A 25,562-nucleotide genomic window follows, 5' to 3' on the forward strand; every position below is an offset into this window, starting at 1 on the left:
TTCAAACCACATCTCTCTGCTCACATCTGGTTTTGTTCTGTTATACAAATATACATGTAGTCGTACGTAAGGCCCTCTTGTTCTTCTGTTGACTGAACAGTTCTGTCTCAAAAGATTATCTTGGATCTACTGGGGATTACACGGAGAAAAGGGGGGTCCATAGTGCTGAGGCAATTGATGTACAATAACTAATAGATGCTGTCTTGGTTTTGCCTTCGAGAAGTAGTCAAGTGTCGTACCATATTGTACTTTTTCTTTCACCATACAACGTACGTCGTTCCTCTGGTGTGTTCGACGTGAACAGAATTGCTACCATGACTGACTCAGGTCTCAGAGTAGGCCATGCAAAGCAGGGTCACGGTCGGGGTCATCATTCATAAGAGCAACAGTAGAGGGTTGGGGTCAATAACACATGGGGTCAGATGTGACAATGGAAGATGTAACGATACCAGGATATTTCAATTAATTTCTATCATGAGTGAAGTGCACAACTACACACCAACGAAAGCTGGTCAGTAGATATTGCCCCAAAAAGGCCTATGCGCCGTACCCAACGCTTTGGCAAAATGCGGGGAAGCTCAAAATCGTCTAGACCTCTATACTTCTATAACAACGGACATCTGGACTTTGGAGTCATCACCTCCCGTTGTATCTTCTTGAGGACCTCTCCGAGTTAGTGGGTGCCGTTTCCGTTAGCTCCAGCCGCTTTCATTTGCGTGTCGGCGTACAGCTTATCGAGGTACTCCTTCTTTCCTGCAATGGTCGCCTTGAAGGTCGCGGCTCCGGGATTCCAGTTCGCGGGGCACACTTCGCCGTACTTGTCGGTGAACTGGAATGCGTCGATGAGGCGAAGGGTCTCATCCACACTGCGGCCGACGGGCAAGTCGTTGATAGTGATCTGGTGAGTGACTTCATGTCAGCACGATTATCCAATTTACCTCTGCGCACCGCCATGTTTCAGTTCCGTTTCATATCGAAACATACCTGTCTGACTATGCCCTTAGGGTCGATCAAAAAGATGCCGCGCAACGCAATGCCTTCCTCCTCAATCAAGACGCCATAGTCCTTGCTCAGCTTGAGGTTCTTGTCGCTCAACAGGGGGATCTTGATCCCGCCGAGTCCGTTGTCTGCTCGGCTCGTTTTGTTCCAGGCTAGGAGACTGTACTCGCTGTCGGTGCTGGCGAAGACGACGCTGGCGCCACGCTTCTGGAATTGCTCGACGGCGTCGCTGAAGGCGATGATTTCGGTCGGGCAGACGAATGTCCATGCCATTGGTATGAAGCCGAGGACGAGCCATTGCTTGGTGGATGTGTATGTTGTTAGGCTCAGCTCTGTATATTGTTATTATATATTAGCTTCTGCGTGTTTTGAAGCGTAGAAGATAGAGTTTGGGTTATGGTGTACCTTCGAATACCCCATCGACAACAGCGGTCCCTGAGAAGGGCGGGGCAGGCTTCTGGACACGAGCAGGAACAGACGCCATGGTGGGTATACTTTTAATGCTGGAGGATACAGGGTTAATGCCCGGTCTCTTCGAACTGCAATCGAGCCCTATATATTCTCGCAGCGTAAGTAGAGAATTGCTTCGTTTCGTGAACGTAGTGGTGGTGGTGGTGGTGGTGGTGGGGTGTACTAGGGGGTCGGGGTGGTAAAGAGGTATCTTGACTATATAATGCTAAATGAAAAAAAAAAACGGTGTATAGGACCGATGAGTGACCAGACTTGTGGATCTCAGGATGAGTTGGCTGAAGCTTTGACCGAATGCACTGAAACAGGCAGATAATCGCGCAGATGGGTTTTCCTTCAACAGGCGACCGCAACTTCCACCTGATCAGTTGATACGTCCTGCCATGAGCAAGCCTGTTAGATATACGGTGCTCAAGTGACCAGTCCATGATGGTAAGCATGGTGTGATTCCTAATATTTATCATCATGGACCCTCTAGATTTATGGATAATCGGCTCGTATCCTAGTGCGTCGACTTCTGCATTTCAATGAGCAGCTAAGCTTTCTTCGGCGTAGCTTTGCGGCCCGTCAGGTACTCCCAGGCAAAACCGGCTATATTTAGGTTCAGGGTCTGACACGTCCGACATGCACAATTTATCACATTCTTTATCAGTCTTTTGCTTATCGATTTTGTACTGCTTTCCTCACAGTACGAAGACAGACATCTCTGTTTGTTGAACAATGTAGGTCATGGAGCCTCGAAACAAGAGTACTATCTCTTCTATTCTTCTTGCCAAGCAATCTCGTCTCACGTGACCGTTTCATATAATAACTATCTTGCAAGTATGCTTTTAGTATACCTCAGATTTGCAAGCAAGTAGCTTGTCTAGCTCCAATGGAATCTATAGCGCGTCAAGATTACAATCGCTAATCGGGTTCAGGCGTTAGTACCATGCATCAGGGCGGTGTCACCCAAGTATCTATACTTACTATAATTTACAAAAGAGTTTGCACTAAAGCCACCATGGAGCGATGACCAGGAAATTGTACTGAGATGGTGTCACGCTCAAGTCATCCGTAGACTACTAGATGTCGAAATGCGCTACGTACCGTCACTACTGGCATCTACACCTCAAGATCAAGTGACTGGTGCGTGCTGCGATCGACAGGTCAAGAACGTGATTGGAGCCAGCTACAGGTTTGGATATGTTGTGAAGGAGTCCAGCATTGGATAGAGGTTACGACTATATGGACAATTGGACATGGCACAGTATGTTCACCGAACAACGGCATTGCAATACTGAGAATGACAGGCGGAATGCGTATAGCCGCATCTATGGAGCCAGTCATATAACAGAGCTGCTAGAGTTACAAATTTGAGTGCGGCCTCTACGTTCGGATACTAGGAATCAAGCTGCCTCGTGATATGACCTCGCACGACACAGTAAAAGCCAGCATGGTCTCCGAATCGCACCCAACTGAGGTCGCACAACAGGACTGGAGTCAGCCTTCGTAGTTCAATTGGAACACTACAAGTGAACAATCTGGCACTCTGTTGCCTGCGATGCATTTGTCTGCATTAGAGGAATGTGCGGACTGTCAGTGAAAGTCGAATATTCGCAACTTTCGGAGTCAAAACTCAAAGCTGTTTGCTAGAGAACGAACCAGTCAAGTAAAGCACGTAAGACGCTTCTTTGATGTCAATAGGACATAACATCATTATATTCGTCAATGGTCCATTAGTCTGATGCTCTTTTGGACGACAGTATCCGTTCCATTACCATTCTCAATGTGCATGTCTACTTCGCCTCAGTCGCGGCATGCGAAGCTTCAATCTTCTTAACATCCACACCTCTTTCCACTGGGATAACGGTAGCATTAAACGCTGCCATCGTAAGACCAAAGCGTCCAAGGATCCGAGGCTCCCAGTTATCCGGGAAGCGCTCTTCGGTGAGCATTGGCGTCAGGTCATTTACGCGACCGCCGAAGATCGTGAGCATCGTGGAAGAGCTAGATATATCGAGTCAATTGGATTGTACTCAACCACGATGTGAACTTACTTGGAACTACCAAACATATTGTGGAAGAAGCTCTCTGTGTAAGCTGGGTTTGACTTCCTGGCCGCATATCTCCTCTTCGACAGTGCAAGCGAAAGATCCCTCTTAGTGAGTAGCGGCGATCCATCTGGCATAGTACCAGTAGCCTCCTTCAAGAGTTGATCAACAAGCTCGAGATCTGGCTTCGCCTGGTCTGGGACAATCGCCACATCTTGTCGCGTGAGACTACCGTCATGCTCTATGGCGTTATGCTTGCTCAGCTCTGCGAGATCGAATCGTCCACCCCAGTATGAGCGGTCCAGGAAGTCAGCGCTGAATTTCGGGACAAAGAAGCAGAACGAGGGCGCGAAATTGAAGGTTTGTCGAAGCTTGGTGTTGAGCTCTTTGAACGAGATGTTCTTGCCGTCATGAGGTAAGATGCCGTGGTTGGCCATGGCGTTTATCATTGGACAGGCAGATCGAGAATCGCCTTCCTTTGGAGGAATGTACTCGGGCCATTTACCGCCGTGCCCGGCCTGTCCTTCCGGTACAAGATGACCAGGCTTGTATGAAGGAAGTACGAAATTGAGCAATAAAAGGTTGAAATCCCAAACAAGAACGAATATATCGATGAAAGGTTTAGTGAGCTTTTGGAGCAGGCCCATGATGGCGGACTTGTATGGCAGAACAAAATGTTAAATTTCAAGTTTGAGGACTGCGATAGACTTCGTGAGATTGGAGACAGATGGGAATCCTCGAGACCATAGATCCGGGGAGCTTTCTGATTTTCAGAGCTGCATCTGTTGGGCGCGTGTATGTGAGGGGGAGGGTTTATCAGCCAGCCACTTCCAATGAATCGACTCCGATAGGTTGTGGTGTGAGCTCATGCTGCATTGCCCTAGTCGGAAAGCATCTGATGATCTGATCTTGCATATTTTCAGCTATTACAACAAGCCCTCATAGGCCAACCGAGCGCCAATGCAGAAACATGCCCCACTTCTTGTACGATCTCAAAGATTACACATGCGGCTAGCCAGGCGCAAGAAAAGCTAGAGATGTGTTGAACGTTGAATGAGGGGGTGCATTCTGTAGCGGACGTTTTGAGTCGAATGATGAAGAATCGCGGCAAAGATATAAACTTTTCCCAATATCGGGCCATGTCAGCAGTCCTCTAGAGGACGGGAGTGGATGGATTGGCGCTAGGAACAGGGGCTTTACCCGTCCGGTCCCCTCCCATAGCAATTCATGAATGGTCCGTGCTTTGATCCAAATTCTTTAGTGTACATACACCTCATCTCAATCTTCTTTCATATGTCATAGCGTTCGCTTTCACTTTACCAGGCGTGTCCCCAGTGCTCAAGTCCTCAGTGTTGACCAATTCATTGGTTCTGCATCAGCGTTTTCTGAAGATGAAAAGAGCTGAAGCGAAGAAACGATCGTCCATAACACGGTTCAATGGGCATCAAATCCTCGAAGGACACCTCACCTCATCTTATCAGCGGCGTGGAAGGTACCACCGGTCGTCTGGACCGTAGAGCTCTTCTCTCGCTTCGAGCGCAGTGACATGGTGATTCTGTCTGCTTCTACGTAGATACACAGTCTTTGTCTCCTCCGCTTCGTCCTCCGTTGTATCATCCTCTTCAACCGGAGAACCTGCGCGGGGGATGATTGCGGGCCGAGGCGCTGGTATGAAGCGAATAGTACCTGTTGGACGCGAGTCTGATATACGGGCATGTGAAGGATCCGCGGACGGGGCCTTCTCGATAGAGGCTTGAGGTTCACGCCCCTTCCAAGATGTGAAGCTCATTGTACGCTCACGACGCTTTGAGGCCGAGCTAGGTTGTGGTTTACCGACAGCTGGTACATGAGACGATCGTTGCGAATTCGATCTTGCTGAGGATATAGAATCCAGCGGCAGTCCTACAGACCCGTCTCTACCGAACTTGGCTGGGAGAGGTCAGTGGTGAGTAAACGTTCTAACAAGTGTTCCGCCTTACAGTTTGGGGGCCCACTCTTTACAGATTCGTGTGAACTCTGTAGGTCCACTGAGAGCATGTAATCTGTGATAAGTAAGTGACTGTCACTGGAATCGACTTCGTTCGATTGTAGGGTCACACACTGGCAAGTTGCTCCATTTCTCGCTGATTCGCTTGCAGCTTCTCAAGAAGCTCTCGATTTTCTGCTATGATTCGCTGGAATGTCTGCGCTGCTTGTTCCGTCATGGTCACGAAATTGAGCCTATTGCTTGGTGATGTTCAACTTTAGTTGGCGCGATGTTTGGAAAGCTGTTTTAGTGTTACACATTATCCGAGAAGAAGCTGTGACTGTGAAGCTAGGCAGGTGAGACTGAGAAAAGCTACGAGAATTAGGTCATGGTGAGAGGTACAATTGTTCGTATGCATCTGTGTAACGTGACGAAGTAAGGGGTGTACCACCTTCATCGCATCTACGGTGTCTAACAGCTCAAGTAGGAAACGCGTCAGTTTCGAGGTGTGAAATCATCTGCACAATGCAGATACAACTGAGACTGTGATTCGAAATTGCACACAGTTTTAGACGCTGACAAAATATGAGCCAGCACCCCATTAGATTGAGAGACATTCATTTAACCACGAAATGTTACCAATGTTACCTTGAATAGATGAGTCTGTCCATGACTTCTCTCGTGCTTTCTTAAGCCTTCAAACTTATTAAATGTTGGTACGGTGTTAGTGCCTGAGGCGATAATGCCAAGCTTCTGGTCTGTGCTTGCTTAGCGAGGACCGCACAATTTCAACTACCGCCCTCCCCATCTCCTTACACCACATCATCCGCCACCCTCACGGTATCGCCAATTTCTACGGATCCGAAGATCAAATCGAAGACAACATCTCATCACCAATTTCCAACAGTTCAAGATGGTGAGACGCCCGCTACATACTCCAAGCGAACCCTGTGGCGAAATTGTGGCATCAGGCACACGACATGGCAACCTCATCAAGACGAGGATGTGTATCATCTGAACTGCTTCCGAATCGATGAAGGAGAATCACTTGGGCACTTGATATGGGCTTCGCGCGGGGTTGTTGATGTGCAGTGTACATTGAGCTGACACGCCCACTAGGTTCTCGACCGAGATTTCCTCAATGAGTCGGCTCAGGCCCAAGCTCGCAAGCACAAGTTGAAGGTATGTTTGTGATAATGTCTGCGTCTGCTACGCTCTGACATTGTTTAGATGCTCGTACCTGCCCCACGCTCATTCTTCATGGACGTCAAGTGTCCTGGTTGCTTCACCATCACCACTGTCTACTCGCACGCACAAACAGTCGTTACTTGCCAAGGCTGCTCGCAGGTGCTTTGCCAGCCCACCGGTGGCAAGGCCCGTCTCACAGAGGGTTGCTCTTTTAGGAGAAAGTAAATGTGGCGCTTGTGGACTGGTCAAAATTATGAATGATGGATCCTGGGTGTGGCATTAGATCTCATGCATTCGACGAATAATCGACTTGCGGGATAGAAGAGGGATCATCTCCAAAAAGCTATTTGGGAGTTCCGGATATCTAGCGTGGTCGACGGTATCTTTTCCTTTTCCTGGGCTTCTTGTGCGGCATGTGGCCATCATTGTACATGCATGTGGACGGGGAGATAGCGTTCAGCATGAGCCTTCCGTTCCTACCTGGGATTCGGTGGTTATGACCGTCTGTAGCATCGAGGATGCCTCCACTTGCTCGCGGTCTTTCTGTAAAATCCGAAAAAATACTCGTACTACAACGTATTCACCCAATGCACTCCCATGTTATATCCCACCCCGAATCCTCAGACATTTGTTGTAGTGATGGATTGGATCTCATAGATCGTAACATCATTAACAAAGGCTCTAAAAGTAAGTGATATTAGATAACCTCGCAGGTCATCGGAGCCGCCCGTCAATTGCGGGGCAGCCTCTATGAGAGGAAGTGGTGGCTCCGAGCTGCCGTCGACGAACGACCGATGTCACCAAAATTTCGTGGAGCCCAAAGAATCAGCATGACCGCACCGCCGGAGTCCTTTGTAATATTGTTCCAAGCTATCACCTTAATACAGCCTCGATTCCTCTAATTACGCGCCCAACAATATCCAACATGACCCTCCCAACCTCTATACACAACTCTGCCGTTGAAAAAGCCATCGAGAATGCCAAAACCCTCTCCCCATTCACCGACGCCGATTGGCTCCTCAGCATAAAGGCTGCCGCCGAGCATATCAAGCCCAGCGATGACAAGATCACCTTGAACGACGTCGGGCCCAAGGCTATCGCAAAAACAATTGACCATACCCTGCTGAAGCTCGACGCAACAGAGGCCCAAATCAGACAACTATGCGTAGAAGCGAAGGAGGATGACTTCATGGTCCAAACCCCTTGCCAATACTGTACTATTATATGTACTAATCTATGCCATAGTCCGTGTGTGTCCGCCTGCCGCACGTGCCCCTTTGCGCATCCCTCCTTTCCGCGTCCACCGTCCTCATCGCCTGCGTCATCGGCTTTCACGAAGGAACATACTCCACGCCCACGAAAGTCGCTGAATCAATCGACGCGGTCCGCGCCGGAGCATCGGAGCTCGATGTAGTCCTCAATTGGCCCGCGTTGCAGTCCGGCCAGTATAGTTCTATCTTCACTGAATTAGCCGCAATACGCCTTGCCTGCCCACACCCGACAACTCTCAAGATCATCTTCGAGACGAGCCAGCTGTCCGAAAGCGGCATACTAGCGGCATGCCAGCTTGCTGCGGCGGCGGGCTTTGATTTTGTGAAGACGAGCACAGGGTTCAACGGGCGGGGCGCGAGTGTGCGGGATGTGCAATTGATGCGTGCAGCGAGCAAGTGGTATGCCAGTGATGATGGGGTGAAGCTGTTGCGGAAAGCAGGGAAGTCGTTGGGGACGAAGGTGCCGATGAAGGTAAAGGCGAGTGGCGGTGTGAGGACTTTCGCAGATGCAGTGAAGATGCTAGAGATTGGCGCAGAGAGGATTGGCGCGAGTAGCGGCAAAGTCATCGTGAAGGAGGCCAAAGAGGGCAAAACGAGCTCAGGGGCAGCAGCTGGTGCAGAAAGTTATTAGGGTGCCTCAGTACCCACATACTGTACACATTATCACAAGAACACTGAATACGCCAACAACAACTCTTCCATTCATTCTCCCACTCGAAACATCGTACCCTTATTTAACTCAGTTCACCGCTCGTCTGTACCCTTTTCTTGGCAAAAACCTGGTAGCACGAGCTTTATGGTCTTTCCATTCCCATCCATTCGGATCTTTCTTCAACAAAAGAGGGCCTCGCAATTGGAATTTGTTCGGGTTACCAGAGATCGACCATGCTTCGTCCATAGGCTGCCTTGCAGCGGAAGGTCGGATCAGTTTCACAGGGTCACTATGAGGAAGACGTCGTGTTTCCGAGTGAGAGCTTGCCGTTGTTGGCTCAGTGCTCGTTGGCTCACAGTGTGCGGTTGATGAGCACGAAGCTGAGCAGGTATGATCCATCGAACAAATGGATGTGTTGTCGACAGAATCATCACGCCAGACCTTGAAAGGGGTTGGTGGTAGATTGTAAGCCACTGGTGTTACATAGTCCGGCGATGGAGTGCTTGCGACAAATGTGCTATCCATAGACGAGAGAGCAGGAAATCGCGTGTGAGGGGATGGACTCGGCGAGGCTGGTGCACTCACACTCCTCGGACGATTGAGAGAAGAGGAATGCATCTTGCGTACTACAGGTGTTCGTGGATGAGAGTCATACACTGGTCTGCACACGGCAGGTGTGCATAAGCGTGTCCGGTGGCCTTCTTCGCAAGATGACGGTACCTTCGCTGCATTTCGGTTCCGGAAGGCTGGCGGTGGTTCAGTAGAATAACGTCTTGACCTGCCCAGCCGTGGGCTGGTCGTCCATGCTGGGTCATGATGGGCTTGCTCGTCAACCCAGGTTCGAAGTCGAGCTGATTCCAGGACGTCTTTACGAGCCTCTAGCCTGTGACATTTGGCCCTCCTTCGTGATTGGAGGTTCTGAATCTCCTTCTTCCTCCGTCGATCTCCATATAGAAGGAAGATCAAGACTCCGAATATAGCAACGTAACCACTCAAGACCGAGACAATAGCTTGTATGTGGGTAACACAGACTATTACGCAGAAGAGGAAGGCAAGCTCGTACATTGGGATGTAATCATCAGGGATCTCGATACGGCGAATGTCGTGTGCTCGGTTCATGATCACAGGTTGAGCGATAGTGAGAGGAGATGTGAGATATTCACCTCCTGGTCGGTGGTCTGTAGCGAGTGGAGACTGTTTGTGGGTATGTGATAGAGCCGCTGCACAAAGGTTATCAAATCAAATGACGAAAGGAAAGTAATACATAATCGGTTTGGCGGTTTTGAGGTTGGGAGAGAGATTCTGGATTCATAACAAAAATTAGATCAGGAACAGCGTTAATAGTGCAGGAGAAGTCGACATAGTCTGACCAGCAGCGCTATTGCCTACCTGCAGACTCGAGAGTAGGTGCTTTCCGTTGTGACCGAACACCTGAGTCCACCATAATTATGCGAACGTCTGCAAGCTGACAGATCAGAGGCTTGCAATTGCATATATACATGACTATATCACCCAGTCCGAGTAGATTTGAGTGTCTAAGAGAGTTTCTTCGCTTGCTTCCGCGTTCTCCCAATCTCTGACTCAAGTATGCGCATTTCTCGCAATATATTACAGAGCTTTGGAATGGGGTCATCGACGGCTTGTACAAAATGGCTTTGTGAAGTTCTCAACGCCTGAGGGACAAGAACACCAAACCATCGGATTGGATCAACTATCTTCTCCTCGGATTCATCCGAAGGCCGATTGGGAGACTTCTCGGGGCTTCGTCCATGTTGACCATTTTCGGTATTGATAGTCTGTCCGTCGTCTTTGGTGTGTCGCGGCTGTTGATCATTGTCTGGATGGACCTTCTCGTCCGATGAGGCTTGGTCAGCTGACTCGGATGTGTTCGTGGTGGGAGTCAAATTCAGAGACAGGAGATCAAGCTTAGTCAGACCAGAATCTGTTTGAGATATTCGTGCTCGCCGCCATGCCTTCATGCGATCATCGTACTGATCTTGCCCGTACCTAACCCTTGAGGCAAAATTTGACTGCGCTAAAGAAATGAAACCCTAACGATCATCAATATACATGGCCTGTTCCTTTATTATTGAGGATAGACTTACTGAGGACATATGGGACGAAAGTTGTATGCGCGTTTTCTGATATTCATCTACAAGCTCTAGGTAGCGTTCGAGAAGATGATCAATCTTATCCAGCATCTCTTCACGGCTCGGTTTTTGTTGTAAGTTCTGGTCAGCCATCGGAGCCAGAACAGATGCCATGCTGTCTATTTTCACCCGTGTTTGTTGAAGAAGGGGAAATTGACGATGTTGATGTTCGGCTCCAGCTGCCTTCATGACCCACCGAAGCTAGGATATAATTGCCGCTTTTCACCGCCCAAGACGACCGACATAGCTAATAGCTTCATTCGAACATTGAACAAGTCTGGGTAGCCAGATCTTGTCTGAAATTACGACATGAGCCAGTTTGGCCCACTCTGGAGGCATGTATCTCGCCTAAAGACCATAAACGAGCAGAGAATATGCTCTAGGACACTTCCAAAGAGGCAGAAGCCTCTCCACCAGCAATCGCGCCGCTACGCTCATCAGCCCGCAGACGACGCCGAATGGGTATCGCCAGTAGACAAACCTGCTGTACTTATGCGCTCGAAGGCGAATAAGAAACATGGTCCAGGTCTTATCATACTAGGTGTGTGCTCAATCTGTTTCCTGACGCTGCGAGAGCGCCCTCATCCCACAGCAATGCTAATCAATATCTAGCATTGATGCCAATCACAGCATTCGCCCTCGGTACATGGCAAGTCCAGCGACTTTCCTGGAAGACCGATCTCGTCGCCCGCTACGAGGACCGCTTAGTCCGTCCGTCCCTCCCTCTCCCACCACACATTGACCCAAGCGCGATCCCCGATTTCGACTATCGCCGTGTGTTCGCACGAGGCAAGTTCCGACATGACCAGGAGATACTACTCGGTCCGCGCACGCATGATGGTAAAGATGGGTATCAAGTGATAACACCAATGGAGCGGTGGGACGAGCAAGGCAAGGAGATGGGCAAAGTTCTGGTCTGCCGCGGCTGGATATCGCGAGCAAAGGAACTGCAGAAAGATAGAGCTGGCCCTGATGCATTACCAGAAGGAGAGATTATCGTGCAAGGTTTGCTAAGGCAGCCCTATAAGAAGAACATGTTTACCCCGGCTAATAGTCCGGAGAAAAATTTGTGGCATTTCCCGGATATCGAGGCCATGGCTAAGCATGTTGGCGCAGAGCCTGTGTTTGTGGAAGAGACTATGCTACCTGATTTACTAGTATCTCAATCGAGAGAGACGAACGGTGTACCAATTGGGCGGCCCGCGGCTGTGAACCTGAGGAATAACCACACACAGTACATAATCACATGGTAAGATCAGTCAGATGTCGTGTGGTAGCGCAAACTAACATAAACAGGTATGCTCTAGGTATCGCCACTTCTATCATGTTCTGGATGGTGGTCAAGAAGCCACAGTCAGGCATCCAACAAAGACTACAACAGGCCAGGAAATGGTAACTCGAGCAACAATGCGATGTCCTGCCCGTGCAGCAGCCATTCCCCCTTCTCCTGTACATATATTCAATAATTGCACGAAAGCAGACGTACATAAAATGCCCCAAAAACACAAAGCCTATCCAACACGACCCTTACCAAACATCACATACCAACGTAACACCAAACATCACCCATCCCCGTCCAAAACTCCCCTTTCCACTCCAACCACCCCAACCCATCAAGCAATAATCGTTCCGCGCCTCCCCCACCTCCTCAACATCCACAACTCATCCAAGAACCTCCCCTCCGCCTTACCCCTCTCCCGCTCCTCCCACCGCACCTGCCTCTCCGCCGCCCTCTCCCCACTCAAAAACCCATACCCCCCCGTCGCCGCCATCCACGCCTCATACACCACCCACTCCTCCGGCTTCTCATACCCTTCTCGCTCCTCCTTCCTCCCACCCAGCGCATACCAAGCGCGTGTCTCCTCCGCAGCAGCAGGTCGCGCCAGATCATCTACTTCGTAGTCCGGCTGCGCGTCGAACCAGATGGTGTAGATGGTGCGCAGGCGGTGCGTGTACCAGGTATATGAGATAATGCATTCGGAGCGGACGGGTTCGGGTAGGGAGGAGCAGTATGTTGGGGGGGTGGTGCGTTTGGCGGTTGTGTTTGTTGAGGGGTGCCAGGCGAGGTTGGGGGTGGTTATGGGGCCGATATGGCGGGCTTTTGTGGTTGGGATGGACGCGAGGAGGAGGAGGGTTGTGAGGAGGGTGATGGGATGGAGGGTGTGCATTGCGGTTTGGCTGGTTGAGGTGTGTTGGGGTGTTTTCTGTGGGTGTGGGAGGTGTGTGGAAGGTGGATGATGATTGGTAGTGTGGATTTATGAAGGTTATGATTGGGAGTGTGGAGATATGAAGATTATGATTAATCGTGTTCGGGTTGCGGATGTATGGGGATTATGATTGATCGTGTAAGGAGGTGAGGAGTTGATTGATGTTAAGAGCGAAATTGGGTGTAGTGAAGTAATGCTATAGAACACAGGTGAATTGGAAATTAGTATTTAGAGCGTGACGAGATAACTATGTGAACAATGTGCAACAACAACACAATTGTCCCTACAGACAACACTTATGTCTTGCGATCGCGATTCTCTCCTGTTCACCCACACCATACGTTTCAAAGCGTACAACTGTCCTTGATGATGTAGCTAGATCGCTGCGATATTCCTTTCAGGTATATCGTCGTGCCAGATCCCCGAACCCGTATGTCTAGATATTTCTCTCAAAGTTCTCTGCTCAGGGACAGGTGACTATCGTCAAACGCCTTCTCAGCTTCGATTCTCGCCTACCCAGTGAAAGCAACATCCTTGTCGGGCTCGTTTACGTCCGGTTTGAGTTCAGATTCTTGCTGATCGGGAGTGAGGTATCCACTCAGTCCCTGATTCTCTGTCGAAGTCGCAGGCTCGTCTTGGATGATCAGACTTAGTCTTCCGTTCGGTTGCACACTCAGACGTGGGATCCTCGACGACGTGACAGATGTCGACTGCTCAATCGACGACGTCGAAACTCCAGCTTCACTCTCCTGGCTTGCAAGCGTTTGTGGAACCGAGTTTTTGAGCTTAGCCTCAAAGGCCAACTCTCTGCGTTCTTCTCTCCGTCTGCGTGCCTCTAGAATAGCCTCCATTTGGAAGAATGATTCGACCCAGTTCTTGCCTTCAGCTGCGTAGTCAAGCGTATGGGAGCGGGTCTTCAGGATCGAATCGAACCAGTCCTTGCTCTCATCTGCGAGTGCGGTCAAGCGATCGGACACGGACGGCCGACGTTGGCCAGGAGGCTGCAGTGACTGTTCGGAAGACGATTCTTCCCCTGACATTGAAAGCTGGCAGAGTCCAATCGTAGAACGAGATTTTGATTTGATCTTTGACTCAACGGTCTGCTTATTCTGTGGCCCATCTTGGCTACTGACAGATGCCCGCAGCACGCTCTTATGTCGTTTGAACTTTACAGGCTTCGGTGGTGGCCAGTACTTGGGATCGTGAGATACTGAGCCAAACGTAGCCCTTCCTCTTTCTGCATCTTTCGATGCTGTACTGCTGGCGACTCTATTCGCATGAACTCGGTCCCGGATCCATGGAGGAAGGTTTTCGAAAGCTGGCCGCTTCGTAGGCGAGATGAAGTGGTAGAAGGGGAGAATCGCAAGAGAGGTCTCCAAACCGGGCATCTTGAGATCGAACCGCAAAATATAGGTTACTTTCCTTGTTGATATCGTCGGAATGGACAGAGTAGTTAACTGTGTATGTCAGGTACTGAGGAGAGGTTAAGGGTCGTTTGGTAGGCTACTTCGATCTCATAGAGTGAGTGATGCCACGTCGAGGTCGTCACTTTTATCGAATTGGAAATGACGTAAAGAGCACGACTTTAAAAATGTAAAAAAAAATGAAAGCGAGAACGAGAAGCAGTCCCTACTTAGGGCAATGATCGTGAGAATGGAAGCAAAAACGCTGCCTTCAGTTCTTTTTGGACGACGAAAAATTATCATTCAGTCTGGTCTTACCTACCATGCTTGTATTTGTCAGTGAAATCGGTGTCTTCTGGCTGGTCGTTTGACGTAGTGTGCGCTTTTTCAATACTAGTATTACGTACTTCATGATAAGTTAAGTTCCTTACGGGCCGGGTCATATGGCTTGGTGAAGATCGTAACCACGACAATTGCTATGCTCTGATTTGAGTGAGAATTCGCATCCGCAATACGAGGTTCCGAAGTTGCCTGGTCAACAGCTGGTGTGCTTGTTGGACTTCCAAGCAGGGGTGTTCGAGTGAATAGCAGGGGCATACACAATGATCTTGACATGTTTCTGTGAAGGTCAACTAGGCTGAACCAGGTATTTGCACATCGCGAAGAAAAATCGTAGGTAAACCTCGGGTCATGTCGAAGTATGATTAGCAAGATTTGGGTGACAACGAAGCCTACGCTGTGGCAGGCACGGTGATAGTAATCCTCCAGGCTCACTCCATAGGGTATAGTGAGAAATTAATAAAACAAAAGCTGTAAACCATCCTTCCCGTAGCGTTCTTTGAGATTGTTCATCGCCAGAAGCTTTACCAAAGGCACTTGGACCTCCTTCATATCAAGCACGCCTCGTTTTTTGGTATCGATGTGACTAGCGTCTAGTACAATCACTCTTAACTTGTCCATCTTGAGGGCTCCATTGTCAATCAGGTCATACACCCTCTGAGGAGTCCCAACCCCAAAACTCATGCGCACTTTGCCACAGGTCTCTATGGCTTCTTTAAGTTTAATATGCTTTGCGAACAGCTTCTCTACCTTTCCTTCTTTCGTCTGGAAAGTCCGTAAACTCCGTACTAGCTCTGCAGCACGAAGACCTGCTGATGCTATGACGAGAATATGCGGCGAACCAGGCGTACTGGGTGCTTTGTCTAAATCGATATTCTTGGGGCTGAACTTTCTGATGAAGTCTGCCAAATTATCGGTCGTCCGTGGCTTTAACCAAGAGGTTGTATCGGCTATGGCACTTTCTGAAGCCACAAGTTAGCATGTATGTTCCGGACAAGTGGAAATTTCGAAGCTGATACCTGGAATGTAGCGGTCCTCAAGTTCTACGTGACTCAGCTCAGGCTCAAAGCGCTTGGTCCGCTGGGCAACGTAGTCGGACAATAGTCTTGCGTCCATCTTTGACAGACCATTATTTATCCCTAGGTCGCCATCAAGGTCTGCATCGTTTATATCTTTCGGCTTCTTGCTCCGTCGCTTGCGCTTTGTAGGTTTCTGCTGCTCTGATTCGACTTCGCCATCGTGCCGCTTGCGTTTGATGCTACTCTTTGATGTCTCGATGTTGGCTGACAGAGTCCCCTCAACGTCTGAATCTCCGGAAATCGACATATCGGTGTTGTGCTCAAGACGATTGCATTGGTTGAGCAGCGTCTTATTGAACTGACGTGGGAAGTCCCTAGACTAATTTTTTGGTGGACTCTTATCGATAAGACGTAGATCCCTGCAGGTGCTGTAGCGTAGATGTGGTGGAGTGGGTCCGCTACGATCCCGACGCGTCTCGCGCTGCACCACCTGGGGATTGATGGTTCACGCAATATGCCCAGGTCATAACAAATCCCGATTGGTCTTCCTCCAACACTGTCAGTTGGCAGTCGCAAAACTCCATAACATCTGATCCAGCACGAACATCTTCCCTCGCGAAGATGTCTGAACCGCGGCCAAAGCGGCAGCGAGTTACGCCACGAAATTCGAACGCAAATGAGCTTGCTACTCAAGCTCAGACGCCCTACGCAAATGTAAACACTGCTCGAGTGTTTCAATGATAGTAGAATCTAGACTGACAAGATACAGCTTCGTCAACTTGCTTCGTTGATCAAAAAGCCCGCAGCGACTCCGTACAGGCGTGCTGTATCTGCTGGGCCAGAGACGACACCAGGAACCGAACGTAGCGCGAACACGACACCAGGGACGCAGAATAAGACACCGAGATCTGTTGGAAGAACTGGCCTCTATGCTAGACCTGTGATCGCGCGTCGTGGTCCGCCAACAACACCGCATGCGATTCGGGCACTGCAGCAAAGACGCAATGCTGCTATCACACCAGGGAAGAATAGAAGGCGGAGCGGCCGTATGCAGAGGGAAACGCCTAGGGACACCTTGCGAGCATTAAGTCGACTTCTTGCTCCTAAGAGCAAGCCTATCGTTGCCACACCGCGTACAGGAGGACAATCAAGAAGAAATTCACTGTTGGACGACATCGACGACGAATCTGATCCCCGACCACCGAGACTGTCTATGCCTTTGGACTTTGAATCCGATGATGAAGACGCGCCGCCACGCCTATCAGCTTTGCCAGAAGATCTCGACAACGACAACCTGACTGCAAACCTGACTGCGGTGTCTCTAGAGACGGGCCGTCGCGCTATAAGCGAAGATCCGAGATACACAAGAAGGAGCCTGGGAAGGCTAAGTGAGCGATTTCCGGGAATCAATGATCTTAGCTTTGATGCTGGAGATGGTGCAGACCCCGACGCGACTTTCCTTCGCGAAAACAACCTGTTCGGCGATAATGGGGATATCAACATCGATGATGGCACGATCAACTTGGGCGACGAAGCAACAGCTGACCTACGCGCGCTAATGGAAACAACAAGACAGCGGAGTAGATACAGTGATTTAGGAATACCCGGGTTAGATGACCATGATGAGCCAACATTCCAATTCAGAATTGGAGGCCAGGATCGACTTGCACAGCCAGTATTCACCTATCCGCCTAACGAGGAAGATCATGCAAGTGCGGCAAATCTGGTAGAAGGCGATGAGGCGGCAGCGGACTATGATGACGAGACAGCTCTGGTTGGATTAGAAGAACCACAATCTGATGCATCCGACGGAGAAGAGCCTATACTACGTCAAGACTCAGTTGAACTAGCACAGGCTCCGGAAACGGATGCTAAGAAGGTTCGCAGGTGTCGAAAGGAAGTGAAGGTGTCCAGATATGGCATCGAATACCCATCCCTGCCATCGAATGTGGTAAAGAGGGTCGCAACAAGCTTTGCACGAATACACGGAAACAGCAACACGAAACTCAACAAGGAGACGCTGGCAGCTATCGTAGAGGCATCAGACTGGTTTTTCGAGCAAGTGGGAGAGGACCTGGGCACGTATGCAGTACATGCTGGACGGAAGACCATAGAAGATAGCGACGTGATGACACTGATGAAGCGGTATGTTCGATACATCAGTGTTGGGTTCCGGAGTATCTTGCTTATCTTGCTAAACAATCTATAGGCAGCGCCAGCTCAACGCAACAAACACGCCATTCTTCCTGGCGCAGCGATACCTGCCCCGGGAACTGTTACAAGAGATGCGCATGCCAGCACCCAAAGTCAAATCAAAAGCGCATAAGAGGAAACGAAGGCTGGAGACGGTCGATGAAGAAGATGACGAGGAGTGAAAGTAACTCCAACAAAGCCTTACGCACTAGTGCTTATTAGTTAGTACACACGACTATTGATACCCCTTTCTACCAAAAAAACTAGCATTTCCTACACTATTCAACATGAACAACACTACTAAGAAAGAACACCATTTTCAATAGTCGATATTTCGTCACACTCTCACAGTCTCACACCTGCAGTCGCAATATGAGTGATGAGTAAGACGAACAATAAAGCCTGGACGACCGACCTACGTGCCGTGCCCCCATGACCAACCCAATGAGCACAAAACTGGTTCCAGGCCCCAATGACGAGTCACGACATTGCCCTGCCGTGCAGGATCACACAGCAAATCGATCGTGTTTCGAAACCAAACATTATCCCCTTCGTCGGCGGCGGCGGCGGGCCCGAAGCACACACCAGAACACGACCAGTGCATCCTCGTACATACTGTATTTAACTTTATAAACTTTTCGAACGATAGTACATACAACGTAGTAATGAGCTAAAGAAAGACTATGATGCTACTTGGAGGCGAAAGCTTAAATCAACAAATCGCGATCTGTTGGACCCTGCATGCATCTAGATATAGCTGCAAGCAACGGGAAGGTCTCCGGTGCCGTCGAAGCGGACGGGATAGTAGTTATTTATCAAGGGAGGAGGAGAGTTTGTCGGAGGTTTGATGGATGGGCAATCGGTAGTGCAGTGCATATTGTAATCCTGGCTTTGTGCAGGGCAGAAACATGGCGAGAAAGGTTCGCAGCGTGTGGGCAGGCAGAAGGCGGAAATGAGGCATCCGCACGGCTAGTTCGTTCAGGCGCAGAGGCCACGATAAGGCACGACCCTCAGGTTTCGGCGGCAGTGTGCCGTGGCTGTGGGAGTTGTACTATGTACTATGTACTGTGCACCATGTATGTGGAACCGTGTGAAGTAATTAGTCGGTATTTCCTGGCTTGCATCACATTCACGGACTCAGTCGAGTCTGGACTTGTGTTATGACTTAGTCAGATGTAGGGTTCATGTCTGTCTTCTCAAGCCAGGAGTTTGAGTCAACAAGTTCGAATGTGATCTGTCACGACGTACGTCAGCGTGCAAGCAGTAGCATCCATCTGACAGGCACAGCATTCCATAGCGATAAGATGAGGGGACCTCCCACACAAGGGAGCAACTACGAAACGTTGGTGGAAAGTATGTATGACGGCGGGAAGAAAGCGTTCGAGTACGACAGAGGGAGGAGGACCTGCATATGATTGTGCAGACAGGGCTGGAAAGGCAACGGGTTGGTGGTATATTATTACATTCGTCTCCAGGTCCTCCTGTCATCTTCCTGCATGACCTCCATTGTAGAGATGAGAACAGTCGTAGAACAGGGTGGTTGGGATCGAGGAGATATATAATAGCGAGCCACGAATAGGAGAAAATACGTGCACAAGACGCACAGAACGGGATATTGGCATCGATATATCTCTAACACGAGGGCGAGTGTGTGTGTGTGACCTCGGCAGTGTGTGTGACGGGTGTGATTGGCCACACGATCGGGTTTCAGCACCAATTATTGTTTGTGTCAAGGGGGAGAGTCAGAGTGGGAAGAAATTAGGGGATTCTACAGGGCAATATAGATGTATGCGAAGTGGGGTTAACAACAACCCGCCGGCCGGGCTCCGGCTCCTTGATCAGCGAGGTTTTCCCTCGTGGCAGCAGCAGCAGCGCCGCGTTGCGCAACTCGACACAGCACAGCCTCTGCGGCGCGTGGTTTAGGTATGACCTGTGGCTATACATGGTACTTGTATTGATAATTGACAACTGGCATGGCGTCTTTGAGTGAGTGAGTGAGTGAGTGATGGAGGGTGTGTGTGTGTATGTATGTATGCTTATGTGCCGCTGGTCCGTACCTGGGCGTTTCACCATGCACCGCTGTCAATGAACGATACCCTGCCTCCACGATGGAAGAAGAGTCAGACAGAGGCAGAGAGGCGGAGAGAGGGAGGAAAAGAGATGAATGCGCTGGAGGAATAGTGGAATAAGAATAACGATTCGTAGTTTGGGCCGGGGCCTGGCTGGCGTGGTGTGTATCTTACGTTTGAGCTGAGCTTGTACCTTTTTCTGTAGTATTACCAGTTACAACTTACCTGCGACTGGACTGGACTGCACCCGTCCCGTTCCCTAATTTACCCCCAAAGCTACTGCAACTAATTAACGAAATCCTTCATCGTCACGCACAGCTGAGTGATCACCTACTTCTCTGCCCAGACCGCCGCCACCATCTCTCACTCTCTCTCTCTCTTGTCGCTATCACATTGCGCCTCTCGTTCCTTTTGCTTCGGCATCTTCTACTCTCCTTCACTTCTTTTCTGCTTCTACTATTACTTACTCACAACTTTGCACCGAGCTACTTTCTGTCTTTTTCTTTTTTTTCTATGCTTGCTTGCTGTCGTTGCGTTGCCTACCTTTCGAATACCACGACTTATCTCGTCAATCGCCTATCCAACCTTGTCCCGACTGTCGCAACGGCCGACTCGACCTTCACGATACCATTCACTCCATATAGAGACCAAGATCGACTCCTCTGCTTCCTCCGGCGATTTCCGCATCCTCCGACCAGCTCAATCGTCCTAAAACCCGCAGTGTTCGCGTATGTCGGCAAATCTCCTACTTCTGAAACCCCACTGCATAATTCCCTCTGTTTGGTGTCTGCCGCAACAACAGTCGCATAACCTCGTCGCTTGGCCATTTTCAAGCATCGAGTCTAGAATGCTATGCGCATGATTTTCTTGCTGCTCTGGACGGGTTACCGTCCAGAGTCGTAGTAACATCGAATATGCCGATCATGACAGTCTCATCGCTTACCTGTTTATTCGCTCTTCAGATTGCCACTCTTCTCGCTGACGTAGCTTGTAGTTATCATACTCAATCAGACACTATTCAATCTTTCGCACGAATGCCACCTCCAAGCTCGACGACTTGACCAATCAATACATGAATCCGGGATTCGGTGAAGGTGATGCGCCATACGGTGCATCTGCTGAGCGGTGGAACATGAGCACATCTAGGAAAGGTTCTGTGAAGGCCGCAAGAGAACGTCTGCAGGTTGCACAGAACAATCAGCGACAGGGAATGTTGTCGGCCGGAAGGTCACAAGGGACATACCCAGCACCAAACCAGCTTGTCTCGCAATTCCAAGCACGTCCACGAAATGATCATGCTCCAATGACTAGCAGTCTAGGCATGTCAAATGTACAGCCTCACCCGCAGTGGACTCTGGAGGAAGACAGTCACGATCAATATGTCCATGGCCAACAAGCACAGAGGAAAGAACCACCACCACGCCCGCCTCGACCGAGTTATGTTCCTTCCATTCTCGACCCAACTCACTACACCACAGCTTCAACGTACGGACAGCCGCTTCATGACTCCATGCAAACACCTATAGAGCCATATCAAGCTCAGCCGCAATACTACGAATACGGTCACAGCGATCCCCAGCCCGATTGGTCTCCTGAACACTATCTTTCTCCCAACTATCATTCCCACCGCAATTCCGACCGACCCATGACACTAATGTCACAAAGCACAGCTTCATCTCTAGGCGAAATTCCCGACTTCCCAATCGTCCCCAATCCGCACCAGCAGAAGAAGTCTCCCTTAGTCGGGCCCCCTCCTTCCGCACGACGAGGTCCATCCTCGTACTACTCGCAAATGTCATTCGTGTCTCCAATCGTCGAAGAGTCGGAGGGAACAAAATCACACAACTCTTTTGCTTCCAGCAATGTCTTCTCTCCCGAGCAGCATGCCTCCTACGATGACGGTGAGAGGTCAGTTACAGACGATAAGGATCTTGAAAAGGATCCCAACTACGCTCTGGCAGGCGCAGGTCCTCAAGGAAGTAACCGAGGACCAGTTAGAAAAGCGAGTCTGGGACGTCGCGAAAAGCCTATGTTGACGACAATCAGATCAGGAGACACGCTACGCGACGAAGCAGTCGAGCAAGGCATATCAAGCAAGACAAAAGGAGCTATTGCTCAAGCTGCTGTTGCAGCAGGTGCCGCTGGCGGTGCCTTTGCTGCTGGGTTCGGCTCAAGGCATGGCTCAAAGAGCAATTCGCGAGTAAACAGTCCCGGTGGCAGTCGATCAGAGCTCAGCAGTGGGACAGGACTTCTCGAAGACTCGTCGTCGGATTCGGAGTCTTTGATATCTCCCATCCAGGGAGTTGCTGCTGGACGGCCAAACATCTCTCGATCCCGCTCGCCTCTGGCCATCTCAGTCCTTGACTCGGATTCTGATGCTCCGACCGGGAGAGGACAATCTTCCAACCGACCGATCCGCCAGGCATCCTTTGCAGATCGCGCCAGGACCAGACGACCTCCGAAGCTGAACATGGATGCTGTTCGTGATGCAGAAGCTCGAGGCAGTCTGACAAGTCTACCTGATCTCATTCGACGGGCAACTCGTCTGGCCGCAAATCTAGACCGTGGCAAAACAGCTAGCCGTCTCGGGTTGGATGTTTTCGCAGATGGCACCTACAACGGGCACCATCGCGGGTCGGGCTCTTTGTCTGACATGCTCGCTTCATTCCCCCCGCCGGCATTAGGGACACCCGATCAAGGATCGTTCAGCCGCGAACGTGGCTCCAGATGGCCGCCCCGGCATTTCGACCAGATCTCTACTTATCACGACGAGAAGTCTCCAGACCGGAAGAAGCAAGGACGTCGATGCTGCGGAATGCCTCTCTGGGTGTTTATTGTCGTGATGCTAATACTATTCCTGCTGATCGCAGCAGCTGTGGTTGTTCCAGTCGTCCTCATCGTTCTGCCACGCCAAAGGGACTCCTCGCAAGCCTCAGTCGCGTCTCAATGCAACACTAGCTTCAGCTGTTCCAACAATGGTGTCGTAATTACCACACCTCAGGGCTCTTGCAGCTGCCTTTGCAAGGATGGCTTCACAGGCGAGCGCTGTACGACTGCATCCGATGCATCGTGTACTACGATGAGCATTCCGGGTGTGGATTCTGCGACTTTAGGCAACGTCATACCTCGCCTTCTGAACGACGCCAATCAGAATTTCAGCATTCCCCTTGACGCTGCTCAGGTTGTCGCCCAGCTCAACGCTGCTGATCTGAGTTGCAGAGCTGAAAATTCTCTCGTCAACTTTGGTACTGGATCAAGCCGCCGCCGGTCTCTGGACTACATTTCTCAGCCCATCCTTCCACGCCAGGAATCATCCGCAGCTTCCACAGCAGTTCCGACTTCAACACCTTCCGCTACTCCCACCCCCTCATCCACGTCGACACCGAAACCGACGCCTTCTGGTGCTGACTCCGTTACTTATACCCTTGACTTTGCCCGCGTATCTGTTCTCTTCATTCTCCAAATCAGCACCAGCGTCGACACTGCCTCGGAGGCGCAATCAAGCATCAAAGATGCACTGTCCAACGTTCCCCGAGAGACATTGAATCACATATCTGTAAAAAACTTCACAATCAACCTAGCCGACTACCACATTACCGTACCCAACGGCACTACCTATGGAAACCAATAGACGTCATATTTTCAGAGCAACACTAGCACCTCACACATACGACTGAGTAGACATGCATAGCCCTGCGCCAAGGATCGACCCTAATGACACGAAGAGCGCACGTCATTTTTTCGGCGCATATCATCACTTCGCTTCGTGCGTCTTTGTTTTTTTGTCGCATTTTCAGCGTCATGTAACGTACCCTTTCTTGTAAATCTCCCTAGAGCAGGCTTTTTTTTCGTTCCGGTCGCGTATCGGGTGGCATTTTCCGGACACCTCTCGATGATCTGCGTTTGCTGCATTAGACGCATGGCACTTTGCTTGACATATCTTCGTCACTTGAATTGTGACTGCATGGAGGCTGGATGCTGGAGGCTGGAGGTTCTGGTTGTATGTAATGCGTAATGCAAGCATGAAGCCACCAATATATATATCGTGAAGGCGATGATATTAGAGAGACAATTTGCAGTATCTCATAATCTCATAACCTGTGTGTGTAGTGTCCTCGAACTCTATTGATGCGGATTTCAGCTCCTTGAGTTAATTACTATCAACCATGACCTGCTGTGGCTCGTCACAGCCCACAAACGACCACTTCTCAAGCAGATCCTCCCTGCATCTCCTCCAGTGGCGACGTACGCCACAGCATTGACAACACTCAGATCCTCGTCGAGAGCATACCTCCAACCAGGACACCCTCAATACGAGACACATATAGTCTCCAAGTAGTTAGACGTCCTTCCAGGCAGGGCCCACACGTCGTTCAAAATAGGGCCCCAATCCCAGCCCCATTGGAACCGCGCTCTTCGGACCGGCCCACGGGCCCACTCCCGTTTTGATGAACGATGGATGAATCGATTGCGCGGGGTGCTCGTCGACCAGTGCGAGTCCCCCCCCCTTTTTTTGCGCGCCGGTTCGAATTTTTTATTTGTTTGCAGGTTGTTGATGTCACTGGTGTCGGTGATGTTGGCGGTGCGATGGCGGATGAATGAATGTATTGTCTGTCTTTAACACCTCTTTGCTGTTGATGAATGTGGTGGCGAAAGTTTTCCGCCCGTTGAAAACAACAGGTCCGTCTGGGTCTCGGGTGGTATGTGGAACTTGGTCCGATCAGTCCTCGGAAGCTCAGCGGCCCATTGTACGGAGAGTTCGTTGGGGTCCAGGAACGGATCGGGTAGCCATTATGTTCTGCTCTTGCAAATAAATTCGGATGGATTTTCTGTGATAGGATTCCTGGCTGGCCCGCCAAGGCTCGTCTTCGTTGTCGGAACGTCTGGATGTCTAGCCGGTGGAGAGATCATGTCTTGCTCTAGCTGCCGATGCTGTCGTTTCGCAAGTTTCGGTACGGACAGCGCAGGCCGTGTCGAATATGGTCGAAAATCTAGTTCACAATCCGTTCGAGTGCCGGGAAACAGGTACTGCTGCATCGACTATTACAACACGAGCCGCATCAAAGAAAATCCAACAGACTTCGGATGGCAGAGCAGATGGAGATACTCGGAGGCTATGTTCCGTGTCTTTTCTGTAACATGTACCCATATGCTAATTAGCGAGGTCAGTTAGAGGTCTCGTTAAAGTTGGTCGGTCCGGTTCGGTCTAATAATCTGTCGGCCATGGAAGTACCAGTTTCGCATTGACGTACCAATTCCTCAATTGGTTGATCGCGAGATAAGAGTGACTGTACCTCAGCGCTTCATGCTTTACTCACATCACATGATGCGGGGTCGCCAAATATAGGAATGATTTGTCGTCCTGCCAGACAGGGGCTCGTGTGATAAGAGTTACTATTGCATGGCATGCATGCAACCTCATCCTCATACTCTGAGCATGGATGGCTGCGTATTCATTTGTGCCCTCTACTAGTGCTACTTTACTACTCCAATCTCCTTGAATGACAGTACACTTCACATCCACGGTTTCGCCCAATCGCTCAAGATGAGCAGAGACACCAGCAAGAATGTTTCTGTCAAGGCAGAAGAAGACCGGCATGATGAA

General features: G+C 50.1%; 13 protein-coding genes across 13 annotated transcripts; 5 read left to right on the top strand and 8 right to left on the bottom strand.

Moving 5' to 3' along the window:
- Window positions 1-438: 438 nt before the first annotated feature.
- On the bottom strand, window positions 439-1,813 carry EJ05DRAFT_476721 (thioredoxin-like protein). The gene is made up of 3 exons (XM_033744097.1): window positions 1,405-1,813; window positions 985-1,331; window positions 439-898 (listed from the first exon to the last, which is right to left on the bottom strand). Exons 1-3 carry the CDS (start codon window positions 1,481-1,483, stop codon window positions 674-676), a joined length of 651 nt encoding a protein of 216 aa, XP_033599918.1. The 5' UTR covers window positions 1,484-1,813; the 3' UTR covers window positions 439-673.
- Window positions 1,814-3,020: 1,207 nt separating this feature from the next.
- EJ05DRAFT_390501 (Cloroperoxidase) lies at window positions 3,021-4,329 on the bottom strand. The gene is made up of 2 exons (XM_033741323.1): window positions 3,507-4,329; window positions 3,021-3,456 (listed from the first exon to the last, which is right to left on the bottom strand). Exons 1-2 carry the CDS (start codon window positions 4,145-4,147, stop codon window positions 3,246-3,248), a joined length of 852 nt encoding a protein of 283 aa, XP_033599919.1. The 5' UTR covers window positions 4,148-4,329; the 3' UTR covers window positions 3,021-3,245.
- Window positions 4,330-4,977: 648 nt separating this feature from the next.
- Window positions 4,978-5,704, bottom strand: EJ05DRAFT_501004 (uncharacterized protein; the record flags this gene model as incomplete). Its single annotated transcript, XM_033747056.1, has 3 exons — window positions 4,978-5,429; window positions 5,480-5,542; window positions 5,602-5,704. The coding sequence occupies 3 exons, from the start codon at window positions 5,702-5,704 to the stop codon at window positions 4,978-4,980; spliced, it is 618 nt and encodes a 205-aa protein (XP_033599920.1).
- A 595-nt stretch (window positions 5,705-6,299) lies between these two features.
- Window positions 6,300-7,122, top strand: EJ05DRAFT_476724 (40S ribosomal protein S27). The gene is made up of 3 exons (XM_033744098.1): window positions 6,300-6,449; window positions 6,586-6,648; window positions 6,697-7,122. The coding sequence occupies exons 1-3, from the start codon at window positions 6,447-6,449 to the stop codon at window positions 6,877-6,879; spliced, it is 249 nt and encodes an 82-aa protein (XP_033599921.1). The 5' UTR covers window positions 6,300-6,446; the 3' UTR covers window positions 6,880-7,122.
- Window positions 7,123-7,579: 457 nt separating this feature from the next.
- EJ05DRAFT_501006 (deoxyribose-phosphate aldolase) lies at window positions 7,580-8,556 on the top strand (the record flags this gene model as incomplete). Its single annotated transcript, XM_033747057.1, has 2 exons — window positions 7,580-7,846; window positions 7,900-8,556. The coding sequence occupies 2 exons, from the start codon at window positions 7,580-7,582 to the stop codon at window positions 8,554-8,556; spliced, it is 924 nt and encodes a 307-aa protein (XP_033599922.1).
- A 108-nt stretch (window positions 8,557-8,664) lies between these two features.
- EJ05DRAFT_501007 (uncharacterized protein) lies at window positions 8,665-9,696 on the bottom strand (the record flags this gene model as incomplete). The annotated part of the gene is made up of 1 exon (XM_033747058.1): window positions 8,665-9,696. The coding sequence occupies one exon, from the start codon at window positions 9,694-9,696 to the stop codon at window positions 8,665-8,667; it is 1,032 nt and encodes a 343-aa protein (XP_033599923.1).
- Window positions 9,697-10,112: 416 nt separating this feature from the next.
- EJ05DRAFT_501008 (uncharacterized protein) lies at window positions 10,113-10,841 on the bottom strand (the record flags this gene model as incomplete). The annotated part of the gene is made up of 2 exons (XM_033747059.1): window positions 10,113-10,628; window positions 10,683-10,841. 2 exons carry the CDS (start codon window positions 10,839-10,841, stop codon window positions 10,113-10,115), a joined length of 675 nt encoding a protein of 224 aa, XP_033599924.1.
- A 195-nt stretch (window positions 10,842-11,036) lies between these two features.
- Window positions 11,037-12,123, top strand: EJ05DRAFT_501009 (COX1 assembly protein; the record flags this gene model as incomplete). The annotated part of the gene is made up of 3 exons (XM_033747060.1): window positions 11,037-11,268; window positions 11,340-11,976; window positions 12,024-12,123. 3 exons carry the CDS (start codon window positions 11,037-11,039, stop codon window positions 12,121-12,123), a joined length of 969 nt encoding a protein of 322 aa, XP_033599925.1.
- A 217-nt stretch (window positions 12,124-12,340) lies between these two features.
- On the bottom strand, window positions 12,341-12,895 carry EJ05DRAFT_501010 (uncharacterized protein; the record flags this gene model as incomplete). Its single annotated transcript, XM_033747061.1, has 1 exon — window positions 12,341-12,895. One exon carries the CDS (start codon window positions 12,893-12,895, stop codon window positions 12,341-12,343), a length of 555 nt encoding a protein of 184 aa, XP_033599926.1.
- Window positions 12,896-13,446: 551 nt separating this feature from the next.
- On the bottom strand, window positions 13,447-14,322 carry EJ05DRAFT_486526 (uncharacterized protein; the record flags this gene model as incomplete). Its single annotated transcript, XM_033745539.1, has 1 exon — window positions 13,447-14,322. The coding sequence occupies one exon, from the start codon at window positions 14,320-14,322 to the stop codon at window positions 13,447-13,449; it is 876 nt and encodes a 291-aa protein (XP_033599927.1).
- Window positions 14,323-14,980: 658 nt separating this feature from the next.
- On the bottom strand, window positions 14,981-16,043 carry EJ05DRAFT_465606 (uncharacterized protein). Its single transcript, XM_033742781.1, has 2 exons — window positions 15,696-16,043; window positions 14,981-15,638 (listed from the first exon to the last, which is right to left on the bottom strand). The coding sequence occupies exons 1-2, from the start codon at window positions 16,000-16,002 to the stop codon at window positions 15,133-15,135; spliced, it is 813 nt and encodes a 270-aa protein (XP_033599928.1). The 5' UTR covers window positions 16,003-16,043; the 3' UTR covers window positions 14,981-15,132.
- A 139-nt stretch (window positions 16,044-16,182) lies between these two features.
- On the top strand, window positions 16,183-18,200 carry EJ05DRAFT_476728 (uncharacterized protein). Its single transcript, XM_033744099.1, has 3 exons — window positions 16,183-16,409; window positions 16,465-17,840; window positions 17,905-18,200. Exons 1-3 carry the CDS (start codon window positions 16,317-16,319, stop codon window positions 18,068-18,070), a joined length of 1,635 nt encoding a protein of 544 aa, XP_033599929.1. The 5' UTR covers window positions 16,183-16,316; the 3' UTR covers window positions 18,071-18,200.
- A 2,353-nt stretch (window positions 18,201-20,553) lies between these two features.
- On the top strand, window positions 20,554-23,929 carry EJ05DRAFT_476731 (uncharacterized protein). Its single transcript, XM_033744100.1, has one exon. The coding sequence runs from the start codon at window positions 21,030-21,032 to the stop codon at window positions 23,586-23,588; it is 2,559 nt and encodes an 852-aa protein (XP_033599930.1). The 5' UTR covers window positions 20,554-21,029; the 3' UTR covers window positions 23,589-23,929.
- Window positions 23,930-25,562: the final 1,633 nt, after the last annotated feature.

This window comes from Pseudovirgaria hyperparasitica, assembly GCF_010093815.1.
Source record: "Pseudovirgaria hyperparasitica strain CBS 121739 unplaced genomic scaffold EJ05scaffold_9, whole genome shotgun sequence".
Lineage (NCBI taxonomy): Eukaryota > Fungi > Ascomycota > Dothideomycetes > Acrospermales > Acrospermaceae > Pseudovirgaria > Pseudovirgaria hyperparasitica.

Coding starts and splice junctions, on each gene's coding strand:
- EJ05DRAFT_465606 (XM_033742781.1), bottom strand. CDS start 16,002: ATGTCGATTTCCGGAGATTCAGACGTTGAGGGGACTCTGTCAGCCAAC. Junction 15,639..15,695: donor TGAGGACCGCTACATTCCAG/GTATCAGCTTCG, acceptor TTGTGGCTTCAG/AAAGTGCCATAGCCGATACA.
- EJ05DRAFT_476721 (XM_033744097.1), bottom strand. CDS start 1,483: ATGGCGTCTGTTCCTGCTCGTGTCCAGAAGCCTGCCCCGCCCTTCTCA. Junction 1,332..1,404: donor TGTCGATGGGGTATTCGAAG/GTACACCATAAC, acceptor AACAATATACAG/AGCTGAGCCTAACAACATAC. Junction 899..984: donor CTAAGGGCATAGTCAGACAG/GTATGTTTCGAT, acceptor GTCACTCACCAG/ATCACTATCAACGACTTGCC.
- EJ05DRAFT_390501 (XM_033741323.1), bottom strand. CDS start 4,147: ATGGGCCTGCTCCAAAAGCTCACTAAACCTTTCATCGATATATTCGTT. Junction 3,457..3,506: donor AATATGTTTGGTAGTTCCAA/GTAAGTTCACAT, acceptor CGATATATCTAG/CTCTTCCACGATGCTCACGA.
- EJ05DRAFT_476728 (XM_033744099.1), top strand. CDS start 16,317: ATGTCTGAACCGCGGCCAAAGCGGCAGCGAGTTACGCCACGAAATTCG. Junction 16,410..16,464: donor CTCAGACGCCCTACGCAAAT/GTAAACACTGCT, acceptor GACAAGATACAG/CTTCGTCAACTTGCTTCGTT. Junction 17,841..17,904: donor GTGATGACACTGATGAAGCG/GTATGTTCGATA, acceptor AACAATCTATAG/GCAGCGCCAGCTCAACGCAA.
- EJ05DRAFT_476731 (XM_033744100.1), top strand. CDS start 21,030: ATGAATCCGGGATTCGGTGAAGGTGATGCGCCATACGGTGCATCTGCT.
- EJ05DRAFT_476724 (XM_033744098.1), top strand. Junction 6,649..6,696: donor CTCGCAAGCACAAGTTGAAG/GTATGTTTGTGA, acceptor GACATTGTTTAG/ATGCTCGTACCTGCCCCACG.